At 37.0% G+C, this 17862-nt stretch overlaps 1 protein-coding gene across 1 annotated transcript in view; it reads right to left on the reverse strand.

The window, feature by feature from the left end:
- Positions 1-7501: 7501 nt before the first annotated feature.
- pou6f2 (POU class 6 homeobox 2) overlaps positions 7502-17862 on the reverse strand; it is an 87336-nt gene continuing 76975 nt past the window's right edge. The window contains 2 exon segments of the mRNA XM_043225829.1: positions 7502-10786; positions 16007-16175. Of these exon segments, the coding sequence (XP_043081764.1) occupies positions 10282-10786; positions 16007-16175 (674 nt within the window). The 3' untranslated portion in view covers positions 7502-10281.

Consider the following 17862-nt stretch of genomic DNA (forward strand, 5'->3'; position numbering starts at 1 on the left):
TATTGTAATGTGAAGAGGATAAATTCACCTCAACAGAACCGTGACCTTTATAATTATGCTAATTAAAACACCTCATTTATCTTCACTGTTATTTCGGGAAAGGAATAATTTTCAGGTATGCAACTTTTAAAATGAGCTCTACATGAGTCATTTGTCATCCTCAAAGGTGCCTTGCACGACGGTGAATAGTGCTTGATCCTGGTTATAAATTATGTCTCATAATAGGCCCAATTTTTACAAGCTTGCGTGATGGTTCAGTCAGTGAAGTGGCACAGCAGGCGAGAGCTTTATGAGAAGAGAATCATCCTCTATTTGCCCAGTGGGTAGAAATGTATCCATTTAAGGTTCTTTTCCTCACTGTTAGCACTTTGTTCAGTGCTGATATCAGTGTGGAAAATCCAAATTCATCACAGGTGCTGGGAACCCTCAGGAATCCGTGGTGAAATTTAATTGAAAAACCACCATACAGTGATTTCACCGCTCAGACTCAATAGAAAAGTTAAACAGCTAAGCAAGTTTCAGATTACAGCAGACCTTCGCGACTGAAAATGTACTCACGTTTCAAAAAAATGAGCAAAATTTCAAGTTTTTTTTGAATGCTGTTTATCTACACTCTCAAAGATAAAGATACGAAAGCTGTCACCGGGGACGGTACCTTTTCAAAAGGGACGTGTTTGTACCTAAAGGGTCCGTTTTGGTACCCGGTTAGTACTTAAAGTGTGCATATTTCAACCTAATAGGTGCAACATTTCGAAAAATACGTATTTTTATACTTTAGAACTGTACAAATAACTTCTATATGAACAAATGAATAGTAATTTAAAACGAACTAATAGTAGACTTTCAGAAATCAACGTGTACTTACATATTTGTAAGCATTTAAGGTATAAAAAATGTAAAATAGTAGTAGATTGATTCGAATGCATAAAATTTTGGTACAGAAATTAAATGTAAACCCAGTAAAACACTTATAAATGTACAAATATATATATTGTTGTCGATATTAAGCTACAGAATTGTAAATATGAAGCATTTAATTACACAGAAATATCAACTTTAAACATTCTATTTACTTTTAGCTTGCAGCAGACTTTCAGAACAAAAAAAAAACATACCGAAACAACTAATTTTCTATTGATTTCTTTCATTTTCACTTTAGTTCCAGCACTTTATAATGCTTTTAAAGCATGTCATCTTAGCGAGCGGCGTCTTGTTTTTTTTTTTTTTCGTTTTTGTACTCAGGTGCAGGAGATACGCTACAAGTGATGACAAACACATTACTCTCATCAATATTGCATTTTCCCTTTCTTTCGTCCGCACCGCAGAGACAAAGAAAAGAGGTCCCTGCTTTATTTTAAGATGGGCTATTCTTCATCTTGCGCTTTGTGGGAACACACAGGAGAGACGCGGCCAGTGGACAAATGCATTTCACCTTGCACAGAGTGCATTTGCAGGAGCCGGGCAACAATGGCCCAGAGAATACTCCGGAGGGCCGCGGCGGAGGCCTGAAAATGGATTCCGAGGGGCCTGCGGATCCGAGGCTTTTTTTTTGCCGCCACACCTTCCTCCTTCCAGTGCCGCGCTTTCCCCCTCTCACGCGCTCTCCCTTCCTCTCTCGCTCTCCAGGAGAGCAAAACAAGCAGCCGGGGCAATCACCTGACACATTTCCATCCAATTTCCACTGCCGAATGTGTTCATTTTCGGCCCTAATGGCATGTCATTTCAGCGGAGCCTTTGGTCAAGAATTAATCCTGGAATCAAAACAGATTTTCCGGGGAGCAATCTTCCATCAAGTATTGATTTTTTTACACTCACAGAGCCTGTACTCCCTAATTTAACCTGACAGCACACTGCACAATGGACTAGAGAGCACCTTGGCGACTCGCAGAGGGAACTCTCTTGCGTTTTCCCTTTCTCTCTTGCTCCCACTTTTCACCTCTCGCTCCCCCCCCTCCCCCCCAGCCTCCTTTAGAGCAGCTTTTCAAAAAGTCAGGGAGAAAAGGAGATTTTTGAGGAGAGAGGTTTAAAAACAAAGGACTTTGCGCTAGTCACGTAGAAGGATGATGGGAGATACAGTCACTGTTTTACCTCTAATTATGCTTTCAAGTGCATCGCATCCAAGGCGTGTAGAGCCGAGAAGGGCTCTGTAGGAAAAGAAAAAGAGGGAAATTAAAAGAAAGAAGAAAAGGAGGAAAGAGAGAGGAGTGTTTTCCAGGGGCTATCAGGTATCATTATGGGCCTGTTGACATCCAGGACTCTTTGTGCAATGCACCTCTAAGATTTTCTCCTCCTCCTGCAGCCATTTTCTTTCCCTGAGTGGGTGAAAAGGGTTTCATCAGGGTCTGGAGAGGAGGAGAGGGGGGACAGGAGAGTCTGAATGTTCAGCTGACCACTAATGAGTGGACCCTCCTGAAAGGGCTTCCAGAAGCCTCTACCCCTCAACCTGGCTCCTGGCAGAGGGTTCCCGGCTCTTTTTGGAATTTCTGGCTTTTCAGCTTTTATTGAAACAGATGAGTTGCCATTAAAAAGTCTCACACTATTCAAAATTTGAAAACAAAGAGATGCCATAAAAATCCTCATTTTGTTTTCATTGTGATATATTAAACCAAGTCCTTGCTTATATTCACTTTTTACTATGTATGCCAAAGTACAGAAATAAAGACACTTCTATTAGATGGCGACTTCAACTTTCATAAATAGAAGTAATGGAAATTGTGGTCTTTGTGTATAGTTACACACATTGTCCTCGTTTTTTAATGATTTCTAGACCAGGATATGCAAAAGGCAATTTAGATTTTGCTTTGTTTAACAAACTAACAGTAGTACTCTTAAAAGGTTAAAATAATTGTTCCAAATTTCTTTACTTAAGTTACTATTTATTCATTCATTTACTTATTTACTTTTTTTGTGGTTGGACAATCATTTTAGGAAATCCAGTTATCGAGTGGCCAGTGAGGGAACATAAAACAGTGATAGATTACTTATTAGGGTACTTTTTTGTGCATTTTAGCAGCTGTATGTAAATATTCTATTCTATTCTATTCTATTCTATTCTATTCTATTCTATTCTATTCTATTCTATTCTATTCTATTTAGTGGTGGGCCATGATTAATCACAATTAACCACATCCAAAATAAACGTCTATATATATATATATATGTGTGTGTATGTGTTATGTATATATAAAGAGACACACATACAGTATATATTTTGAAAATATTTGCATGTATTTATTCATATTGATATATATAAAATATATATATATATATATATATATATATATATATATATATATATATATATATATATATATATATATATATTAATCACAATCAATCATTGCAATCAATCAGCACTAATTATATTATGTTATATTATATTATATTATATTATGTTATATTTTTAGGTTGTAGTAATGCACTCTGCATTGCATCGCAGAGCCAGTGGTTCGTTGTTAGTCTCACCTCAAAGTTCTACTTACTGAACGCTAAAACGCCGCTTTAGCTGCTAAAGATAAATGGAGCGGAGGGCAATTGGATCTGTTGTCCCAGTCACATCTCCATCAGCATCAGAGGCAGGGGCATTATTTACCCTGCTGATAATGGAGAGGAGAGATGGACAGAGGGAGAGGATTGGGACGGGAGCCCAACCACTGACACCTCAGACAGGCTGTGAGCATCGGTAATTGCCCCTCCGGAGGCAACAAGGTGTGCACAAACAGCAGAGATGCCTGAGTGGCTATATATTTGTGTATGCGCCTCGGAGTGTGAGAGGTAGACGCGTTTGAGGGATACGGCGACAGTTCATTTTCCTAGAACATCGTCCCGCCACATGTCCACTGCTGAGGAGATAAGCCAAGAGAGCACCTCGCCGCTGATGGAAAAACAAAAAGAACAATTTAAAAGCATCGGCACCGCGCAAACACGCGCACCTTCACCCACAGCTGAATATTCTCCCTCACTTTCCTTTTCAGAGCGTCTTGACTGATATTGAACAGTAATCCATTTGAGCTGCTGACATTTCATAATGTTTTCTCCTCTCTTGTCTTCCTTCTTTCTTTCTCTCTCAGGGCAATTTCTGACACTTGGAAGTTGAGCAGAAACGTGTTCCATTGAAGCAAGCAGTAAATATGAGAGGATTCTGCTTTTGAAAAGCAGCGTGAAGTCTAGCGTGAGGATAATTATTGCTTTCACTGGCCTGAACAAATCGATCCAGATACGCTGCATTATCGAGACTTCTGCTTTTAAGAGAAGTTGGTCCACAACCAGAACGCATTTCTGTTTTTCATAACGGATAAGAAAACATTAAGAAGGCAGAATGAAAACAAGCACCGGCGCGTTTGTCTGCCTCATCTTGTGCTTAAGTTCTTAGAAATTTTACCTAGAAAATACAGCTCGCAGTCGCAGGTCTGTTACTGCTAGAAAATACACAATACAGAAGGTGTTCGTAGGCATAGACAGGATTTACAAGATTTAACCGTAGAGTATCACGATATCTGATTTAATCATTTAACTTATTGGTATTACATGTTATCAGAAACATGACATGCAGTTTCACATGTGGAAAAAAACCCATCTGTCCACAAAATACTACATTTGGCTAATCCGACCATAGACTTACTAACAAGTTCATGTTGAGAAATTTCATGGATCAAACCAAGCAACTTCCAACTAGCCAACGAAGAGAAATGCATACCGAGGTCAACAAAAATCATCAATCTGCATTAAAATTAAGCAAACTTAAACATGGATTCTGCACAAGTGAACAGGTTCTTTCTTATGTTTTTATAGTCTGTATAACCTTCTTTTCCCCATAAAGAACCTTTTGTGAAACAGAAAGGTTCTTCGGATCTTTATGGTTCTTTGTGGAACTATTTAGACGAAAAACGTTCTTCTATGGCAGCCGTGAAGGAGCTTTATTCTTAAGATTGAACATAAATGTGACCGCACCAACCTGAAAACATTCAAAAACTATGGTACAGATTGGAACTTTCACGCACGAGGTTTCATAACAACCAATAAAAAAAAATTACTACAAATTTATTGTAAAATAATAATTGTAAAGTAGTTACGAATTAACACAAAAGTGTTGAAACATGGATTCACATGTAGTTTAGATCAAATATGCGGTAATACCGTATATTAGCATATTACTAAAATACTAACCATTTATTAGTGCTAATAAAGCACATTAATTCTATGTGACCTTATTCCACTTAACAACTTCCTTTCTAACTATTAAAAAGCATCAAATTAGGAATGTATTGAGGGAAAAGTCATAATTAATGTTGAATAAGTGTTTCCTATTCCAAAGTGTTACCCTATACATATATTAAAGAACTAAATGTTATTACAATGAATCAAAATATATTCAAGACGCTGATTTCTTGCTTACGCTGATCCATTTTATTAGCTCATGCTTAAATCCGATCATTAGTTTAATTTAAAGCACAAGGAGACAAACCAAATATCACGTTCATTTTCCAACTGTTCAATGCTGATAGAGTGTTTGCCATTTAAAAATTGCCATTAGAAGTGCCTGAGTCACGTGTATCCAAAAAGCAACTAGAAAACTGGTTTATTTGGCAGAAAGAAAAAAAAATCCCCTCTAAATTGCTTCAAAAACGGAGCCGTTGTACTCTTTCCATTTCTTCCTACTTGGCAAAGTTTTTGAAAAGCTTCAGCCCGAACGCCGAAGACAACGGTTGCAAAAATAGCACATCTCTGCACGTTCATTACAGGGCTAATAGAAAATATGATGAAATGGAAGACAAAACAAAAGAATATCAAATAGCACAACTTTTAGCCTACAACTGAAAAATACATCTGCTACTTTTGAAACAAAGAGCAGGATGGGAAGAAAGGACAGCGCAAACATCTTCAACAACAGTTCTCAGCCTAATGTTAATAATTTATGTTGTGTGTGCTTCTTTATGATTAATATTTATTTATTTACCGCTCTTCAATTTGCCAGCCAGTCATGCTTTCAAAGGCTTCACGGACAAGAGAAGCCGTCACAAACTTCAGAGTTTACTTTCAAAAGCCTTTCAGCAGAGAATGTGCTTTCTCTCTTAGAGACGGCTCATTATTGTTATCTGTTGCCGCAAAGAAATGAAATATTGATGCGAAATAACCCTGGCATAGATTCTTCTCTATTGACCCTATGGAAATCTAAATGAATGGCTGCTGACCCTGGAAGCCCGTGGGCCTTCGGTTTGCTTTAAGGTGTGAATTCAGCATTGAAATCCTGTTCAGCTATAAGGAGAAAAGCATTTCTGTGTGACTCTTCACTTTATATCAGCGATTACATGGAAGGACGGCACATTACAGAGGACAGAATGAAAGACGGCTATTGTTCAGAGGAAGAGACGAATTACTGGGGAATAAAGTGGGCTTAACATGGTTAAAATAGCCGGACAGCGTTTCTTTTTAACGCCTAAATGGGATTGTTTTGCAGAATGAATGTTCGCTCTTGCGAGTCCACCGCTCGGCAATGCGACAACACTTTTTTTGAGGCATCATTTGAACTATGTGCAAGTAATTTAAAGTTTTACCACCACTACGCTGCTATTATTCACCATCATCATCATCATCATCATCATCGTATAGCTGTTAAGCCTTTGTTGTTTTATAGTTTTTATATAACGTTTCTAGCCTTTGTTGTTTTAATGCTGAAGTCGAAAAACCTGCACCAGACTGCTTTTGTGGCGTATAGGGGTGAAGATCTCTGATAACGATACTTGTTGATGAAGAACAAGCAGGACACCGCTTGAACGCTGATGTTTAGTAATGAAAGAACTGAGACGCTGTGTGTGTGTGTGTGTGTGTGTGTGAGAGAAGTGTCCACTGAATTACAGTAATTCAGCCGTCAATTGTTCATTCGAAATCCCTATACAATTTTTGCATTCCCAATCCATTTGGACACAAAGAATGTGTTTTATAAAACAGTCATAACATCATATTTTTCAAATGCAACCTTATTGTATGTGAACAGCAACTTAATAATCGAACGTAGGTAGATGTTATGTTATTACCGTGTTATTACTGCATTTCATTATTCCAATTTTGATTAAACAAATTGAAGAATTCTTTGAAATTCACAATTACACACGAGCAACGCAAAACATTATGATGCAATGTGACTAATGTCGTGATAAATTAACAATACATTTATTTATAAGGAATTTGCACAACGAGGTTATTTGATGTATTGGTCTAGTGATTACTCTAATTACAGATTTATTTTAGCATTAATACTGTTGCCATAGGAATACATAATTGTGAACCGATCCGAATATAACATCGCAGGTTGTCTTCATATATTTTTAGTAATCACAAAGGTGTGAACGCAGCATAATAGTAGTACTCAATTTATCGGTATATTTTTTAATCTTGCTTTAAAATATACCGATAAATCTAGATATTCCATATGGATGTTAAGTGCATTAAAATGCTGTGTAAAATACTCTTCAGCAAGAAAAGCAGCCATGGTGTTTCATGTCAAACAATTGTTTATTATTAATTATTATGGTACAAATTAATGTGACAGACTTGAAGCTGTTAAGAAATACACAAAGTGCAGCTTAACTGACCGAACAGATATTGCTCTATATAATACATACAGTTTTCAGTCTATAAAATTTAAAGCATCCTTAGCAGGTTAAACAGCTTTGGTTTCGAGGTCTTGAGAGTAATAACAACATTTCAAACTCGACTGTGTGTGTGTGTGTGTGTGTGTGTGTGTGTGTGTTTTAATGCGCGTATGTATACCAGTGTGTGTTCTTCGATAAATCTCCAAAGGTTTTCTATCATCTTTCAAAAGCAATTGAGTTGAACCGCAAAGTTTTCTTTGTTCCCCATTTATACGGGGCAATTCCAGGCAATTAAACTCAAAAATGTATCTTACATAGTGAAAGGAGATAAACAAACAACAATGCAGAAACCAAACAATAAAATAGAAGTAAGTCATGTAACAACGTCTGTTCTATACACGTGACCCTGGAAAGCACATCGTAAAGAAAAGCAGGTGAGAATCGATCTAAGATGGCCATAAAAACTACTTACAAACATGTACACAAGTCCTTCGTGTTTTGCTGTGAACCTTTGCAGAAAGGTACCATGTTATGACATTGCTCACTACTTAGCAGGACAGTGCTGAGGTAATTTTAATGATATATTCCATTTAATCAGTTTTCTTCAATCAGTTACATATTTCAAGATTGTCAGCGACATTTAGCCATTTCTCTGTACAATGTGCATATAACTATTGAGCTTTGGTCCAGCATTGAAAAGATGAGCAAAGGCAGAACTTAGATTCTCGTCTCTTGGTTTTAATTTTTGGTTACAGCTTTGTTTCGTAAGCCTGTATACCTTAAGACGTTCCTGTCTCTGCAACCACACACAGATACATGCTTCTGAATTCAGAAAAATGAAAGGGCCCGGGGGGGAATGTCATCTGGTACAATATGAGTTGAGTCAATGTAATCAGACAGCTCTTTTAATGCGTAGCCAGACGATGTTTCTATAACTATAATTGTAGCAAATGCTCACTGTGGTGACTAAAATACTTTGAAAAACGTTGCAAACAAGTTAAATCATACGATTTTTATCAACTTGATCGCCACTGCTTTTGGAAATACCACGTAGATGTCAGCAAATTGCCCGTTGAAGAACGCGATATGCGGCGAATTCCAAAATCTGATCATCTTTAATGTTCAAAAAAGTGAATTTATTGGTAAACTGAACTTTTTCCGTTGTCAAAGAATGAAGTGATTATGCCAACTTGATGTCATGTCCGGTCATGCGCATTCGTATACATTTGTACGGATGACCTAAGCCTGGCCAGATTGCTTGAGTGAGGTTGTACAAATCGTAAAACGCATACAAACTGGTTGCAGAACGGCATCAAAAAAAGCACGTCTTTGGCAAAATACTTTTAACATTTGCCGTTATTGACCTGTTATGCTATTTTAACATCAGCGTTAAATCGATCATCTTGCTTTCTAGATACCAGTCGTGCACTACTTTTATTTTCAATTGGAATGCTTCAATTGGAACTATACAATAAAAAAAAAAAAATCATAAAATTATTCTAAATCTAACTGTAAGGTGGGCTGAAGGTTTGTAGGATGGTGCGGTATTTGGGACAATAATCTTTATTTTTCTATATCAAGGTGTATGTTCAGTCAGACGTTTAGATTTAAATATGTCCAAAATGAGTATTTCCAATCGTTTCCATCTGAGAAAATCACGATTTTTGCACAAAAAAACCTTAAGCACCAAAAACGAAAAAGACACATAGACAAAAGATAACTTGCATAACCCAAGTGAAATATTTAAAAGTAATTCATCTCATTTACTTGAAATCTTTATATGTATATATATGTATATATATATATATTTTTTTGTTGTTGTTGAGCATGACAAGTAAAATAAAACAGTAAACCTTTGCTTTTAAAAAATAAAATCATCCGATCACATGAAAAGGATAAAATGGTTCAGGCCAAGGTATGACATACAATGTCCTTGTTCTTTGGCTAGGAGGCTTTGGCAACACCATTAAATAGCTTTAATCACAGCTGCAATGAATGTGGATATCTGTGGCATGTTCACTGAGAATCTCTTTGCAAAATATTCCTCCCAAGTGCACTCTTTCATGACCGATGCCTTTATGATTATGAACAGAGTGAGATGACACATTTGTCGATGGTCTTACAGACAGCAGAAACGTGACAATTTTGAAATAAACTTCTCAATTTCTTTTTTTTTTTTTTTTTTTTTTTGAACTTGTGATTTGAATTCGGTGACAATTTACCAGAAATATTTACATAAAAACCCAAGTGATAAAATAAGACGAAGATCAAATGTCACACCCATCTACCCCATCACATGAATCTTTTTCTTTTTTTTTTTTTTTTTTTTTTCCCCAGTAAAAATGTAAAAATGTAAAACACATTTACAATTAAAAAACCTCAGGTATCAGATGCAACAAACTTTGGTAAGTAGTTTCTTCACCATCCTTGATTTAAACAAGATCCTTGTTCTTAATTCCTCACAATCTGCTTGTGAATCAATACTAAAATTCTCGTACAACTCTCTTTTTTCTGAACTTTTTTGGTTTTTGCTTTTGTGATGATAACACTGACAAATATTTCTTTTTGCCTTTGTTGACCGTTCATCCAGTCGATGGTGCATCGGATAGCAATCGTCCAGGTCTTAAAGTCCACAACATCGGAAGTTTTCGCCATCGGTGCGTGTTCGCCTCGTGGCGCTCGTATCAAGCTAAGGGTGTTCCTCCATATTGTCAACCAGAGGGTCCATCGGTGCGACCGGCCCGAGCTCGGGCTGTTTAAGCCTCTTTATAGTGTTTTTCAAAGCTTGCCTCTTATTGCAGAACCAAACGCGCACCACCTCGCGATCATAGTTCAGTTTCTCTGCGATTTCCGTCATCTCCTGACCGGAGGGGTGAGTATTCTTCTCGAAGTGGCTGTTGAGGATTTCCAGGGCCTGTGGTGTGAAAGAGGTCCGGCGTTTGCGCTTTTTGGAGGGCTCGCTGCCGATAAACTCGGTCAGGTTCTGCATACCGGAGCGATGGCGGGCTTCTGCCTCGGCCATCCAGCGCTCCAGCACGGGCTTAATCTTCTGGGCGCTTTTTGGGGTGATGTCCAACTTCTCGAACCTGGCAGGATATAAAAGGCCAGGGTTCAGTTTGCCTGTCAGACTGCTAGCTATAGTGTTCTCTTGGGCTTCCTGTGGTAGGAAAAAGTGGCTTCTCAGGATGGTGTGTCTGGGGGAGAATTGAGAGAGAACAAGCTTACTCAAGTGCCCAGACCGGGTGAGGGGTTTCCTGTCTGACCCAGTTGCCCAGAAGAAGGGGTCTCTTGGTTCAGGCCGCCAATGGGACAGAGTGTTTCTTGGCATCTACCGCATGGCTTCAGCTGTTGCTTGCTGGGAAGCTATTTAATCTAAGCCCAAAGATCTAGTCTGTACACTCCAGTACAGCATGGTCCTTCGTGTGTTGCTTTGATTGACTCTCTGTACCCATGATGCATTGAACCAAGAGGACTCTTCCATGGGCCGGTCCAAAAACAAACAAGCAGCTGACTTAGCATAAAGAATTAATTCATTTAATGGCCTTGCATTTGTCTTGTCTAACTCTTCTGTACAATCAGAATCACAGATGGCATCACATACGATTTCTCTCTTCTGCGAGAGACTTTAATACATATTGTCAAATAAACAACACAAGCATGCAATAAAACATTAAAAGCATTACTAATTCACAAATGGCTTAAATTATTTACTCATACGCACATTTTAATACACCTCTCTAACTTTTCCGTCTTCCTCAAGCAACCCTGATGCTCATTTAATGTTTAATGCTAATACATTTTCACCTTCACTTTTGAATATGTCTGCAAGTTTATGTGGTCTCCAGGGAGAAAAATCAGTCGAATATTTAGGTCTTACTTTGGCTAATGCTGTAGAAACTTTGCTCTCGCTTCAAAATAACAATAATGGAAAATTTGGCACGGTAACTAGTTTTACACTTACATTTTGCTGGTAACGGTTTAGCACACTATGTGGCTTTTTGATTTACTTTTTTTTATTTCGTTTTAAGAAGGGAGGTGAAAATATATACACAAAAAACAATAATATACATCACATAAAATCATTAACAATGATTCATATTATGTTTGTTTTGTTTATATTATAATTAAGCATTGCATCTATAATTATGAATTCTTTCATGAATACGATGGACATTATTTATAATAATATATTAACAAAAAAAACAAAATTGGCATTGGAATAGGATCAGGATTTACTAAAGACGAACGTTAAAGAATTGGTGCTAAAAAGGATTGGGACTGTTATTTTTGTGCCTGACTTTATTGAATATGCATTTGCAGGAGTTTCCCTTTCAGATGGAAAAATTCATATGAGGAGAGTATCAAAATGAATCAGGCAACACCATTAGCATTCGTAAAATTAGTGGTATTCGCCCCAATTTTTAAATTGCCCCAAAAAGCATGTCATAAACTATTTTGTGCTCGAAATGGCCATTGCTAGGTGTGATTACTTTTCCACACGTATTAATTTACGTGGAATGCCCGAAGAACACATTATCCAAATATATACTTACAATAATTTGAACTGCTCTTGATAAAATTGTCATTAAATCACCCGCAGAAATTTCATCATGGCCGTTTTGGAACTGAGCTCTCGCACTAATTTGCCCTGTTTAGCGAAGCTGACCCTAGGTATTTAAAATATTGGCTAAAAAGAAAAGGTCTGTCTCTACTTGATGTCAATGTAAACTCTGAATCAAACCCCTTGAGAAGCACAGACCGGATCTAAAGCCCGTATAACCAGTCACAGAGTGTACAGTTACAGAAGATCCATAAAAAGAGCTTTTGTCTCCAATGACTCCACTGAATGGGGAGATTTCCAAAGTGTGTCTGTACAGACTTTAATGGAGAGATGTTTCGGTGAGTTTCCTGACCTGCGCTCCTATCCAACACATGGACATCTGTCAGGTAGACAGAGAAAAGCCCAGCTGAGAGAGGGGAGAGAGGTGAACTGCTGCTCTCTGAAACAACACACAGTCTCTCTTGGTCCTGAACTCCTGGACAGGCTCCTGTGAGGAGGCCTTTGATGGAATCTTAACTGGCATTTGAAAAGACGCCTGAAGCGGGGGCAAAGGCCCTCGCTCTCCCAGGTCCTCAAACGCAAAGACGTTTTTTTAGCACGGAGATGAGTGACAGCACCCTGTTAGATCCAACCGAGCAGGAAACAATACCGGAGTCCAGGCATATGCCAACTTATTTATTAAGTCATGTTTTATTCAATTTCCTAATTTTAGTTCCTGTTCACTGCAATAATACCAGAGTATTAGAAAATGTTCAGCTTCTGGTTGGAAAGAGAGAGAGAGAGAGAGAGAGCGCAGGACCATATAATAATGCTAATGCAGGTAGAACAAGAAACAAAATCAACAAATATCAAAACTTCATAGTCATATAAAACTGGGTTGGGTTGTAGCAGTAAAATATTATTATTCTTTTATTTTATTGTTATTAATTATTCAAGGGAAATTCAGGGATAATTGTTTTTGTTTAATAAATGGTCAATAATAAAAGTGACATCGGTATACATTTTTAAAAAGTCTCTCTTATGGAGAGAGGATGAATTTATTTGATCAAAAATACAGTGTATTGTCAAATATTATTAACAATTTAAAGGAACTGTTTTCTATTTGCATATATTTTAAAACTCCAGGTACCCAAGTCATCAGTGTGATCTTTCAAATATCATGTTGTTGTATATTTAATGTTTAATACAAATGTGCTATGTGATATGTTTATTTAAAATATAAATATTTTGTAACATTATACATTTTTATTTTTTATATATATATATATATATATATATATGTGTGTGTGTGTGTGTGTGTGTGTGTGTGTGTGTGTGTGTGTGTGTGGTGTGTGTGAGTGTGTGCGCGTGTCCTATTATCTAACATATATATATATTTCAATTTCAAAATGCCAAAATCATAAATTAATGTAATGCACTTAATAGCATCTACTCTATTTCAAGGATTTTCGAGACAAAATTTCAAAGGTTTGATCTGAACATTAACTAAATATATATGATACTTTTTTTTTAGGTGAATAAAGAGGGCAGCCTTGAGATAGAAATGAAGCAAACTGCAGCAGAAAAAAAAGTAGGTGTGATTAAATATATATACAGTCATGTTAAGCAGCTCTTCTGCCCAATTTGTTGTGCAAATTATAGATGGCAGCTTTGCAGCCTGAGACATGAATCATTGATGTGGATCCAGTGTTTTGGTGTGGATTAATGTTGTAAATCCACGCGGCTTAAAAGTGGAAAAGCGATTCCCATCTCGCAATTATGTGATGATATGACATCTTATGAGCATCCGCGTGCAGCGGTGCATGCAAAAGAGGGCTCGTGCCAGAAATGGCTGTGAACCGCACCGTGTAAAAGCAGGAAAATTTAATTTGACGCACCGAGTATGGCGTGTTTAACAGATTTAAACAAACAATTATACATTAATGAGATCTGAATATTTATCTACGGCATTTACTATACACTTATTCTCAATGAATTGAGTACGTCAGATGTGCATTTTATGATTTCATTGCAGTCATGTCAAATGCTTCACATCAGTCATAAGGCATCCGGATTCTCCGAGCTTTAATAATGACCCCTGTCTCTGATCAGTTTGACGATGCACCTTTGTGATTGTTCAGACGAACCAATAAAGCTTTTTTCCTCTGTGAACTATGAGATCGGACAAGATAGAGACATCTGTCAGGCCGAGTTTGACTGAGCAAAGACTACAAGAGCCCCAAGAGCTCACACGCTCACAAGCGAAAACGCGTTCACCTCTTTCCCCTCTTGTCTCTGCTGATGTTAACTAAACTAAAGCATGTGAAGTCTGCCTTTAAAGCCAGAAACACTCTGCGCACTGTCATGTCCAATGTCATACAAATGAACAAATAATGAAAAAAAAAAAAAAAAACCTTTCCCTTCTGACGAGACGAAAGGACGCGCATAGAGAAAAAAACATCGCATCACCTGTTTATTTTGGAAACTAATGGTTTTTAATGTATGCTATAAATATCTAAATAATGCATGCAGCTAAATATTTCATGCAGGATTTTTAAGACTTTCTACACTAGTTTGAAGCCTCATAAGGAATTCCCTCACTCTCCCTCCGCCGAGCAATTTCAGGTTTTATCGGTCGCTCGTTGCTGATATGATGAAATTTTAAAAAGCGTGTGACGGCGGCATGTCAGATAAACACAAGCGTCTCATCAGACGAACCATAAGACTTTTACAATCCCGCTGCATTAAAATGAAAAGGAAACAGGAAACTCTGAACTATAAACCTTAATGTGTCACAAATTGTGGCAAATTTATTCAAATGAGGTTTGGGCTATTTTATATCAAGTGTAATTAATGTTGTGTTTTTATTATTTTGAGTACTGTTTATATTGCTTATTTTGCACTTTCCTTGAATGCAGTACACGTTTACAACACTGTTATAAATGTAAGATACAACATACTGCATCTAATAATTAAACAAAACATTATTTTAACTTGTATTCGGTTAATTGCACTAAACATATATTTAATTCTTTCTCTACGAAAATGGAAAATTGACATATTATCAATTCACTTGACCCCTCAAGATCCTCAAAATCAAAAAGAAAACTTTTTTTTATTCCTATCCTTTTTTATTGTTATCTGGCATCACATTTGTCCTCTTTTTGGTGCATATTTTCCTCTGATGTACACAGGAACTACTAAAGTGCCCTCAATGAAAAACTGAATTTTCGCTATAATGATGATGTTAAATATTTGATTTACTAATGCTACAAAATGTCCCAGTTTATGTCCAAATCCGTTTTGCTGTTCCGCTGTGGAAAACCACGTTTATTAAAAGTCAAGCCCTGTCAAGTTCCTTTCAGCTAAATGTCATGTGAATACATGGCAATGGACCTTAGAAATTATTAAGTGGTTTAAGTGCTTCTTGTAATACCACAGTTGATGTATTTTACATTAGTAACTGAATCTTTTTATATATGCAGAAGACGAGTGGAGACAGGCACAGACTGGTCTAAAACAGATGGGTCTGACATAAATTGCACATCAGTTAACATCTCTGTGTAACATTTACATTTTTTGTAGTTTCGTATAAATAGGGTACTACTGTAAACCTGGGCAACACTAATGTGCAAAGTAGACTATTTAAAGATTATGATCACCTGCTTATGGTATTGATTAAATTATGGTCTGTACTATGGCAAAAAAAAAAAAAAATCACACACACACACACACACACACACACACACACACACACATATATAATGTATATATATAATAGCTAATAGATTTTTTACCCCTTTCTAATATAATATAATATTACATAATGCAATAATTTTTTTTTATAATTGTTATAGCTGTTAGACCTCCATACCTGCAGATGGCAGACTGGCTGTAGGCAGGGCCTTCAGTTGCACTGAGAGCCTGGCCCACCTGAGTTTGAGTAAGACCCAAAGACAGCCGGCGAATTTTAAATGCTTTGGCGAATTCTCGAATCTCCTCCAGGTTCACACCATCCACCTCACTGGGGGCAGTCTGGGGGTCTGTAAAAAAAAAAGAGAAAAGTATAAAGCTGCAACTCTTCGTTCACCAATTCATACCCTTGAAACAATGCAACGTTAGCTACTCCATTTTTGCCTGTATTTTATATCGAAAATGAAGACCTTCTAGATATTTCAAGCAGCTGCTTGAACAAAAGGACAAATGGACAAATTCTTTTCAATCATTTTCAGTATATTTTGACTTATCTTCATCTTCTTGTTATTATCTTGCATGATCTAATATAACAGGAATATCTTGAGAGTCTTCATAGAGTAAATGCATGAATGCACTTAATTTAAGAGTAAAATGACTAATCACATCAAAATAGCTTCCATTTATCTAGAATTCCTGTGTTATTTTCCAACCATTGAGAAAATTTGTATTAGCATATGGTTACTTATTTCCAGGTTTACATAATCTAAGTGTGAAAGCCAGTGAAATTAAAATGAACACTACATTGAAATCTGTTCTTCATTGGCAACTTAGAATTACACTTCTCAAATGAATCCTTTCGTCAATTGCATTCAAAAGTGCCTTTCTGAAAGCAATGCATATTCATTTTATGCCTTATTATAGGTCATTTTGCTATAAAAGTCAGAGGCACGCAAAGATTCAATTTCAACTTGATTCATTTAGCAGCTTTAGAAATGCACTTCAGGGCGTGTAGTTTCAAGATGGCATTTTAGGCTAATAAAATGTGATTGGGTATTATACACCACTGCCAGGTGGTCTTGCATCTTGCTTACATAAGAAAAGTTTGGCCGATTAAATAATTCATGGGCGTCATTATGAATGAATTATTAAAAGAATCCATCAGACATATTTAAAGTCAAAATCTATTGTACCAGCACCCTGTCACTCCTCATATGCAAATCAGATTTTGAAACCTGAACTTGCTTCTTTGCGATATTGAAAATCCCTGAGTTAAATGCAGCAGTTTTGTATTGTGACCACATAATAATCATTTATGACAAACTGTCAGGGCACATTGCCTTTTGGCTTGTTATTGCGTTTACTGCTGAACTGTTAAAATAAATTCCTTTTTAATAATGTTCTTAGATTTAAGAATTTGACCCCAAAAGATCAACCATGACCCGATTTCATGTCTCAACCCAAAAGTGTGGTATGATACCGTTATTATGATTTCCACCACATCAAATAAAATCCCAAAAAAGATTTGCCAAATAAAAAAGTGCACGGTCCTTGAAAACAAGCCATTTTTTTTTTTCCAGCTGAGCTGAACATGGTGGCTGTGGGGTCAGTCAGGCTTTTTTTTTTCCCTCCTCCATTCAAAACATGTTCTGGGGAATTAACGTTAGCCAAGGACATCGCGACAAACACAATCTGGCATGGAGAGCTGCGCCACGGCGGTAAACTGATGAAATGAATAGAGAATGCTAAAGGTATTGTGTATGTTTTGAACAAAACAAGATGGGAAAAAATGAAAACACAACAGTCCATTGGTTATATCCACAGCAAGTTGATCAATGGCTACTTCCTGTTTATTGAATTTAAAACTCCATTGCAGATGGTTTTAGGCCAATTGGCTATGACAAATGAAAATTTATCTAAGTAAAACAGTTTTTAAAAGGGCCGGCGTGGCTCTGACAGGCTGGAGGGAGTGATTTATATGTGGTGCTTCTCGAGGCCAAAGCCGTTCTAAACACAACCTTCCATTCATTAGGGCTA

Source organism: Puntigrus tetrazona, chromosome 24, assembly GCF_018831695.1.
Source record: "Puntigrus tetrazona isolate hp1 chromosome 24, ASM1883169v1, whole genome shotgun sequence".
NCBI lineage: Eukaryota > Metazoa > Chordata > Actinopteri > Cypriniformes > Cyprinidae > Puntigrus > Puntigrus tetrazona.